A 10,440-nucleotide genomic window follows, 5' to 3' on the forward strand; every position below is an offset into this window, starting at 1 on the left:
GGCCGGGGCCTGAGTGCTCGATGGAGGTCAGTTGTTCGATTCTTCGGTCGGCACCGCCCTCGCAGCACATAGGGATGCGATTGCGCTCGGCCCGACCGGCTTGGGCTCCCCGAGAACCAGTCTTGCCGGTTGATGCTCTGCTCTGCTCCCCTGCTCCCAGAGACATTCATTTGACAGGAATCTAGTCTTGCCGGGCGGTGCTCTTGCTCTGCTCCCCTACTCCTAGAGACATTTGACAGGGATCTAGTCATGCCGAGCGGTGCTCTTGCTCTGCTCCCCTACTCCTAGATACATTCATTTGACAGGGATCTAGTCATGCCGGGTGATGCTCTTGCTCTGCTCCCCTACTCCCAGAGACATTTGACAGGGATCTAGTCATGCCGAGCGGTGCTCTTGCTCTGCTCCCCTACTCCCAGAGACGTTTGACAGGGATCTAGTCATGCCGGACAGTGCTCTTGCTCTGCTCCCCTACTCCCAGAGACGTTTGACAGGGATCTAGTCGTGCCGGACAGTGCTCTTGCTCTGCTCCCCTACTCCTAGAGACGTTTGACAGGAGGAGTGGGTAAAGGGGCTGGGAGATGGCCCAGAGGTTGCGAGCACTGCCCGATCTTCCCGATCTTCCGGATCTTCCCGATGACCCAGATTTACTTCCCGGCACCCACAGAGGGGGCTCGCCACTGTCTGTTCCTCCAGTTCCGGGATCCGACGCCCCGGTCTGGCTTCACTTAGTTGGGCAAGGTTGGTTCAAAAAGAAGAGGCATAAATAGGATAGTTTTCCAAGCATCCAACAGAAATGACTTAGAAGATTCCTAGTGAGCTTTTTGGGAAGATGACCTAGGAACCACAGAATGTTCACTTCAAAAACTTCTGCCTCTTGTGGAATTCCTTTGGCAGAAAGAAGCATTTTGTTCCTAATGAGAAGCTAGGAGAAACGTTTGAATAAAACGTTTTTGGAATGAAACTTCTAAAAGGAGTTTCTTTCCAAAAATGCTGCTTTGGCTTTGGTTTGTTTCAGTAGCAGGAGGGGAGGTGATTCATTGCAAATATTTAATCTTGTGTTTTTTGTCGTGTTTTGCCCACCAAGTTGCTTTCTATTTTGCAGAGCCATCTAGTGGAAGCCCCCTGTTCAGTACAGACGTCACAATTCCAATCACAACCAATTTGTATCATAAACAGCCTATCCAAAGCCAGTCACCATGATTCGGTAACTAAAAAAACTTGAGTACATCTGGAAAAGGGAATTGTTATTAGCTGAGTGAAGAGATACGTAGATGTACTTCAACTTCCTGTTGTACCCCGATTCCCTATTATAAAGGGACGCGTAAATAGTATAGACAGATTGTAGATAAACACAAATTGTCTTTATACTGAAAAGTAGCTCAAGGGTGATGTACCCAGCCATGCCTCCAAAAGTTTGCACTGTGGTCTTGGAGAATATTAGCTGAAATCAGGCTTTAAGTCCATAGCCATATGCTATTCCTAGCTGAATTATGAACTATTTAGACTATAGTTGTCACTGATAGATTCAGGGACAGTCATCCTTAGCTCAAAATTATTCACATACAATAGATTCATTTCTAAAACACTACCCTTAAAGCTTAATATACGAGACTGTGTAACTATAACCAGGATTTCATCCTCGTCCGTTTTGGCTAAATTTATGTCAAAAGCAAGCACCTGTCCATTTCATCCAAGTAATTAAACAGTCGTTATATAAATTACTAAAAATCCAGCAGGTTTGTGATTAAGTCAGATTGGAGGTGGTGAGCTCAATGTTAAAGCACCAGTTCACACACACATACTTTCAATAAATATTTGAACGTGTCCTTAAAGTAGCCATTATCACTAAACTCAGTAAATACATACACATAATGTGGAGAATCACTTCCCTTTTTTATATTAAGGAAACTTTTTCGTTCATTTTACACACCAATCAAAAATCCCCCTCTTCCCTCCTCCTGCCCACCCCAGCCTCCCCTCCCAACCCATCCCTCACTCCCACCCACGAGAAGGCAAGGCCTCCCATGGGGAGGCACATCCAATAGAAGCAGATCCAAGCCCTTCCCCGGCCTCAAGGCTGCACAAGGTGTCCCATCATAGGTAGGGGGCTCCCAAAAGCCCCCTCATGCACCAGGATGGATTCTGATCCTACCACCACCACCACCCTGCCCCCAAAACAGATCAAGCTGCACAAGTGTCTCGCCTTGCAGAGGGCCCAGGTAGGCTCCACAGCCATTGATTCAACTTTCATGAGTTCCCTTTTTTAGAGGTAATGTTTTCTGAGAGCAGCAAGAAATAGAATGTGTAGAAACAACCATATTTGCTAAAGGCGTTCAAAAAGAAGGGAACATATTTCTTGTCTCCTATAGACAATTCAGATATGCAGCCACTTGTTTAATTCACTCCGCCTGTCTATCTTCATGAAATACAACAAAGACATGGCACAGGCTCCATCTTGCAGACTGAGAGACTGAAGTCAGAAAAGTAAAGTTCTTTAAATCATATCTCAAAACTTTCTGACTCCGAATAGAACGTGCAGTTTGGTCCGAAAAGGCTGAGTGTATTTAAACTTTGCCCTGTAGGTTACATATGAAGACAGCTGGCTAAAATATCAAACTATGAAGGAAACTTCCACGAAGAACAATAATTTCAAAGTTCCTAGTACAGAATGAATTCTGCAGATGCTGAATGGGGAAGAGCATCGAGTCAAGGTGACTTTGTTGAGCGGCTGCCTCCAGAGGTCACCGTTAAAATCTTCAGCCAGCTAGACATTCAGAGTTTATGCAGAGCGTCCGAGACATGCAGGCGTTGGAATCTCACAATAAGAGACAATGATGACGTATGGAAACCTCACTGCTTGACCGCAAGAGCTGTGTGCCAAAGAGAAATAGATGATGACAGAAAAAGTGGTTATACCTGGAGGGTGAGTTTAACCTTTGCAGTTTGTTGTGGTTTGAGCGGGGTTGTTGTAGCATAGTTAAGAGAACTCTATAATTTTGCTTAGTGTACTACACAGAGTGTTGACTATAGAGAAGGTCAGAGTGGAATCATGATGTTCTCTCTACTTGCAATAGTCTCCACACTGCCTTCCCCCAAGCCTTGTATGCCTCTCAGATCCTGAAGTCAAGAACTTCCCTTGTTAAGCAGAAGGGAGGTGAAGAAGTCCATTTCATTTATTCTACCTTATGAAAACAGTATATCCAAAGGGCTGTTCTCTGCATATACACTAATCCATACAAGTGCACATGAATTTATTAATGTGATTATATGTTTATTTCCTTGTCAGTCAACTCAGTTCTGTGAATGAGTTTCTCTGCTCAGACATACTCACTGGCCAGCCACGCTGCCAGAGTTTTGAATGATGATGTTTATCCCTTTCAGGAAACATTCCTAAGAAATTACCAGAAGAGTAAAGTGAAACGTGAGTGGCTAAGTGGCAGATACAGCAACATACGTTCTCCCGAGAACCTGCCAGAAAAATCTATGTGCCCAATGGACGCAGATACATGGGGGGAAATTCTAGAAGCAGAACTGAAAAGAGAAGTTGAAAAATCGCAGTAGATCTCATGGCTTTGATGGTACATGATAAAATGACTCAGACTGCAGGAGACTTTAAAATCTGGTCATGTTTTTCTCAGCTTTTTAAAAATATCTAGCACTTAAAAGAAAACAAAGTTGAATGTGAAGCTTTGTTTGTATTTTGCACTTTGAAAAAATTTTCAGGTTTTATGCTGTGAGAAATCATGATATGTTATTTTTATAAGAAATAATAGAGTAATAGATTTTGAAATGTATTGTTTCATATATTTGTGTTAGACTATTGTATTACTTTAAGTGGTACAATTTACTGTTATTTTCTATTTAATCCTTCCAACAATTCAGGGGCTACCTGAAGAAACCTATTTAAAGACTCATTATAAATAAGTACGTTTATCTCATTTATAGCAAGTGAGATCGGTTGCAATATACGTAAAGTAATAATAAAATTGCACATTAATAACTTTACAGTTTTTACTTAAGTGGAACAGATTGAATTGTCAAATAATGAAAACTATTTTAAAATGTGTTAAACCTAAGGTTTATTTAAACTTGATCTAATCTTGGAGCTGAAACTCTTAGATTAAGATTTACATTATTTTTTACATTAGTCTCAAAGGCTGAGAATGTGTGAAAAGCTTCAGAATATTTGACAGGACAATGAGAACCACCAAAGGCTGTGTTTTCCTTAGTCAGCTGCATCCCAACACGCTGATAGCGCCACCTAGTGGACTTTTAGATGCTTCTCCTTACTTAACAAGAAAATGTGTTCTCCAAGCACTATTTGATCTTGTTAAAGTGTATCTTTGTAGGGAGAGAATCTTTTTTCAACTTTGTTTCTCTTTTTTCATAAAAGGAGATTATGTAGCGACATTCCCTCTACCAGGTTATCCCACCTGAATCTGTAAACCATAGTAAAAAGTGTCTACAAATATGGTTATTTGTATGGGGTTTCTATAGTTATTATTCCTTACCATTCTGTTGTTATGATAAAGCATCATGACCAAAAACAGCTTATGGAAGAAGGAGTTTGTTTATCTTATCGTTCCGGAGCAGGAAAAGTCCATCACTTCAAAGGAGGAAGTAGCAAGCATGGAGGCTAGAGTCTGAAGCTGAGAAATCACATCCTCAGCAAAGAGCATGAAGCAGAGATAGTCAACTAGACGTAGGGGAGGCTTTAAGCTCTCAAAGCCTTGCCCCAGTGACACTTACTTCCTCCAGCAAGGCTGCATCTCCTAAACCTCCCCAAACAGCGCTACCAACCAGAAACCAACAAGTATTGAAATACCGGAGCCCTATGTAGAACATTTCTTATCAAACTACTAGATTTTTTTAAATCTAGGAAACCAATGTTTAATAACTAACGATTTAGAAACTAAACAGCCATCAGTCAATGCCCCATCGTACACAAATTATTTTTGTTGCATCACATGGATGATTATCATCTCCTAGTATCTTAAGAGCTGGAAATGATCTTGAAAACCAGGCAGGGCAGTTTCCAGGACTATTCAGTAATTTCCCGTCAGTACACTGAGGTCTCAGAGGCCTGAGTTCAAAAACATCTGTTATAGTAATAGATTTTATATATAAATCGTAAGTCAGTACTCTCCTAGGATTGCTGCAGTCATTATAAATTCTCCTCAAAGTACAAGACCATCCATAGCCTGTGTCTGTAGTCCTGTTTCTGCCTGCTAGGACAAGACTGATCTAATCCTTCTCTTCGTTTGCTATTTGAATACTTGAAGCCAGCTGGCCTCTTCCTGTTATCTAATCTCCGTTCCTTCCCGCTGTCACATGCCATCACTTCTAGGCCAAGCAGCACTCTCAGCTGCTCATGCCCTCCTAACAAATGTGTGGTTGGGAAGGAAGCTCTCCTGCTGATTTCGTTTAGGAAGAGATCATTCAAAAGCACTTTGAAATCTTGAAAACATGGAAGTGAAGCAGTAACGTGTCTTCATGTATGACAACCACATGTCCATGTGGGTGTTGTAGGCTGTTGCCTTTTCCTGCAAATAAAGAATGCCCTAACCTGGGGGTTCACCCTTCTCACTCATGGCCGCCTCTCTGCCGCCCTCTGTGTGCAGTGTGAGACTGGAACGTGACTGAACCCACCTCCTCCTTAAGCTGGAAGACGTCACAGAGAAGTGGGTCCTTAGTCAGAGAATACACATCCAACAGAAAAACAAAGGAAGGGACAGGAGGACTGTGGTGACGGTCCAATTCAGCCAGTCCACTTGTCTGAACCCCTACAAACTGCACCAGAAACCCTGCCCTGCCCACAGGGTTTTCCTACTGTTTTCAATGTAACTGTAAAAGTATGGTTTACATTAGTATCTTGGTTTTGCACTAGGAACCCTGCCTGTAGGGCTTCCTTTGCCTATTTTTCAAGTATGTGATACTTGTAGTTTATGTTAGTATCTTTGTTTTAGAGAGCTTAGCCCTTGCTTCCTTAGTCCAGCCAGTTTTGTGTCCTGAGGTAATCCCTTGTCTCAGATGGTCTCAGCATCCATTTCCTTCTCTGTCTTCTATAACTTGTTCTTCCCACAGAAATTGAAATTGCTACTAAGGCACAAGTAACTTACTTCCTAAATGTCTTTGATACATTTTGGTTGTTAAGTTGTTTGATGCTCGGTTCTTATAATTCTTCGTTTGGAGGCAAGCATCTCATTTCTTTTTTCACTCTCTAACCAGTCTTTAAATTTCCTTCAGAGACACACCATCTATCCATTACATGTTGCTGTTCATGAAGGTTCAGACTGTGGTCCTCTTCTTACATCCTGAACATCTACTCCCCCATTATCACTACCATTGTTGGTGCTTGTGGTGTCTGCATCCATGACTCCACATCAGGTTTGCCCATTCTCTTCCAGAAACACCTGTGCCAACCTGTTGGAATCATAGCTAAGTCACTATCACCAGAACCAGAGCTTATTAAAGCAAAAGACTAGTTATTCTTTCAGCCTCTAGCCAGGAAAGTGGCCAGGGCTTCTAGGTAGTTAACACTATTTCTGCTTTTCTCATTCTGTGTCCATCCAGCCAAGAATCAGTTCTTCCTGGTTTTGTTAGCTAAATATCTGAGCAGTCCAAACCTTCTCCATATTTTCTCCTCTTCATTACGTCTTGTCTTTATTTGAAGTTGACATGGCTAAGATAACCTCCTGACTGGTACTCCTTCCTCACACTGTTGATAGATCCCCCTCCCTGAGAGCCCTCAAATGAGCATGTCCCCTCTAACTTAGATCACGTGCTACTTTCAGGTAGAGAGTGGCCCTGGAAGGCCAGGGAGGCCTTTAGTGATGCACCCTAGCTCACCCCTGTAGCCTTTTCTCTCACAGGTTTCCCTTCCGTATCTTTCAGTTCAGTCATACCCAATGGCGTTCGCAGTTACCTGGCCATGCTTGCTCCCTTGCCTCTGCCGCTGTGGGCAGGTTATGTGGGGATCGACGACACACTTTCAGGGTTCTCCCTTCCTCCACCATCAGCTCTTGACTTGGCAAGATCTTCCACCTCTAAACCATCTGAAGCTATATTGTTCTGGATCACATTATTCTTCTAAAGTTCATATATATCTTTCTTTGTAACATTCTGCTCAAAAGCCTTCACACTGTTGAGTTGTCTGTTTGTCTACCTGCCCCTATAAATCGAATTTTTTAGTGACAGGTACCATGTTTTAATTTATTTTTCTTAAATAAAATTTAGTTATTTATTGTATTATTTTTATACATATGCAGAATGTACAAGAAAAATATATTGTCATTGGATAATGTAAAGTATGTAATGTTATAGTAGCAAGTTTACTATTTGTTAGTGGATAAAGATCTATTGAAATGCAAAATATAATTGCTGGAATGTATGAGACAATGTTAAAATGTAGATGATTGTTTTAGTCATCTTTAAAGGTGTAAGTGGAGCTTAAAGTTTTTACTGTATTTTTTTAATAAACATTTGAAAATAAATTTAGTTTTAAAATATCACATCCTCATTGTCTTCTGTTATTAGCTACCCCAGTCAATTTCTAATACTACTTTTGCAGGTTAAGTACATAAACCTTAAGTCATTTTCTGTTTTGTTAAAACAGTTCTTGAATGACAAGCAACTTGACTGACGAGCTGCATGGTAAGGGCTTAAAGGGAGTACTCATTTATCAGACCAAACCGTCTGTATCTGCGAGCATGAGTGGGTGGAGCCAAAGAGGAAGGGAGGCGTGCCGCATTAGTAGATAAACCACTGTGTGAAGGAAGCAAGATTATTAACAAGAAGCTTGAAGGGTTTTTCCAGTGTTTTTCAAAAAATTCATAATAAGTTTGATTTACTATCTAAAAATAAACTTAGAAACCTTTCTCTGTTATTTCTGGTAACCCAGTCTTGGAAAATTATCAGTAGAAAAAATGCATACCTTAAGATACTTGTATATGTATAAACCTAATTTGAAGAATATAGCATATCCTCAACATTTTAACTTCCCTTTTGCTGTGACTTTGTGTTACCTGTTGTCTAAGATTTAAAATGTCCTAACATTATTAGCAAAAATAAGTTGGGTAATAACATCAAGAAACAAACAGAGAAGAGTTCATAAGGTGGGCAATCATTATTTTTATTTAAACCTAAGTTAAAATCCCTAAGATACTAAACAGATGAATGGTAGCCACCATTCCGTGGATGCCTGCTCTGTACCAGGTACTGAGTTTATGGGATGGGAACACTTAGTTCCCCTTCATTTTATGAATTCAGAGCTGAAAGAAAATGATCTTGTAGTATAGCCATTACCACTGTAAGAGTATGTGATGTATGGTGAATGTTCAAGTGAATTTGGATGATATGAATGGTTACTGCTCAAGTGAATTTTAATACTTAGAATGAGCAACTGATGAAGGACCAAGAATGTTATAGTGCCTTTATGTTTTGAAAACTTTCAAGCCCATAGGAAAGCAAACATATATATAAATATATTAATATATTATATGAGATGATGTCTATATATGTGATATATGATATAGATATCATATATCTATACAATGATGTCTGTATATTTCTATATAGAGATGTGTGTGTCTACATATAGATATACATATATATATACACATCATCATATAGATGTGAGTTAACATGTGTTGTATTTTTTTTTTGCTGAAATATTTTTTCAAAACTGATACTTCTGCCCTAAATAGTTCAACATGGATCTCCTAAAGATACTCTCTTATATACACTATCATTATTTCTAAAAGTGCTTGTTCTTTTTCTTTCTTTTTTTAATATTTATTTATTTATTATATATACAGTGTTCTGTCCGCTTGTATGCTTGCTGGCCAGAAGAGGGCGCCAGATCTCATTACAGATGGCTGTGAGCCACCATGTGGTTGCTAGGAATTAAATTCAGGACCTTTGGAAGAGCAGCCAGTGCTCTTAACTGCTGAGCCACCTCTCCAGCCCAAAGTGCTTATTCTTACTATCTCATTTACAATCCATTGAAAAGTTCCCCATGGCCCCCAAAATATCCCTAACGGTGTTTTTTAAATTTTGTGTCCAAATAACATTTTGCATCTGACTATCTCTCTCATCTCTCAGTCTCTCTCATCCTCCTTCCTTCCCTGCTCTCTCTCTCTCTCTCTCTCTCTCTCTCTCTCTCTCTCTCTCTCTCTCTCTCTCTCTCTCTCTCTCTCACACACACACACACACACACACACACATACACACACACAGTGGTCTACATAGGCCCCCTAGATGGTATCAGAGAGCCCATAGTGGTAACTGGTCCTCTGAAAGTTCCAGGGCCTCCCGAGGCCGGAAGGGTGGTCTTCAGCGAGAACAACCACACTGACTCTGCTCTTCAGAGACCCAGAACTTGGGAGCTGTCCCCTCCGCTGATACTTAGGTATGGGGCATTCCACAGGTTAGTTGGTCTTGGCTGTTTGAATGGCCACTCACCTTTCTCTTCACGTGGTGCAACAAGCTCTCCCTTCACTTGTTGGCCCCGGGCACGGGTGGATCCCAGGCTCTTTTCCACTACTGAGACCCAGATCTTCATCTTCTGGACTAACTGCTGTCTCGGTGCTGTCTGGCTCCTTGGGAGGGATCCACGTCTTTATTAGACTGTGTTCTCGAACTGTTGGTTCTCTCACATACTCCAATAGCTCTCCACTGTAGAATTTCCCCCAGCTCTCCCATAAGGCAGGCGTGTGGCGGGGAGATCTTGCCTTTCCCTGTCAAAGTCCCAAGGTCCTAATCTGGAGCACTGTCTCTGCCAGCGCCCTTCCCTGCATAAACAGGTTTAAAACAGATAAAACCTTTGGCCTTGTTTGTCTTCCTTTGTCTGCCTAGTTGACACCCAGGGTGACTTCTAGGGTACTAAGGCATCAAAATGCTAATGGCTGGAGAATAGGTCCGATGTGGGTTTGTAATGCTTCTGCCTCGATGGATTGTGACTCTAAAAGATGCAGGACCCTCAAGACATTGGAACTGAGATGCTTTGGGTCTTCCAGATTCTTCCAAGGAGTATCACCCTGAGTTAGCATATTCCAGGCTTGCAGCCCACACACTCCAGGGTGGGAGAGAGCTGGGCACAGAGGAGGTTCTATTCACCATGGGTTCTGATCCCACAGAACTGACAAACCCCGTTTCTACACCCTTCTCGGCTCCCATGAGCAATGTGCCCTGCCCATTGTCCTTGTCGGGATTTTTCCCTTCTTGCCCTGAAGGGTCTCACAGTGACAATGGTATCCCTGGGTCAGCTGAGTCATGGCTAGGCTCCTGGCTGGACCCATGGGGAAGATCAGGTACAATTTATTGGCTGAATTACTGTTTCTTTTTTCTTTTTTCTTTTTTTTTTTTTTTTTTGCCTCATGGGCCATTTTTGGGTGACAAAAATATCTGCTAGATTGAGGATATCTGTAATATTGTATGGGT

General features: G+C 41.6%; 1 protein-coding gene and 1 long non-coding RNA gene across 16 annotated transcripts in view; one reads left to right on the plus strand and one right to left on the minus strand.

The window, feature by feature from the left end:
- LOC143267569 (uncharacterized) overlaps positions 1-9,820 on the minus strand; it is a 46,229-nt gene extending 36,409 nt beyond the window's left edge. For 7 of the 15 annotated variants that reach the window (XR_013042803.1, XR_013042806.1, XR_013042804.1 and 4 more), the window contains exon 1: positions 9,463-9,806. This is a non-coding gene — a long non-coding RNA (uncharacterized LOC143267569). Of the gene's footprint in view, positions 1-2,573; positions 2,871-6,119; positions 6,424-9,462 lie in introns of those variants that run through there. The other 8 variants (XR_013042819.1, XR_013042815.1, XR_013042813.1 and 5 more) reach the window with 6 other exon arrangements.
- Positions 2,574-7,511, plus strand: Fbxo48 (F-box protein 48). Its single transcript, XM_006994995.4, is given in 3 exon segments — positions 2,574-2,667; positions 2,670-2,923; positions 3,382-7,511. Coding segments are annotated over 3 exon segments (483 nt in total). The 5' UTR covers positions 2,574-2,618; the 3' UTR covers positions 3,562-7,511.
- Positions 9,821-10,440: the final 620 nt, after the last annotated feature.

This window comes from Peromyscus maniculatus, chromosome 10 (genome assembly GCF_049852395.1).
Source record: "Peromyscus maniculatus bairdii isolate BWxNUB_F1_BW_parent chromosome 10, HU_Pman_BW_mat_3.1, whole genome shotgun sequence".
In the NCBI taxonomy this organism is placed as follows: Eukaryota; Metazoa; Chordata; class Mammalia; order Rodentia; family Cricetidae; genus Peromyscus; species Peromyscus maniculatus.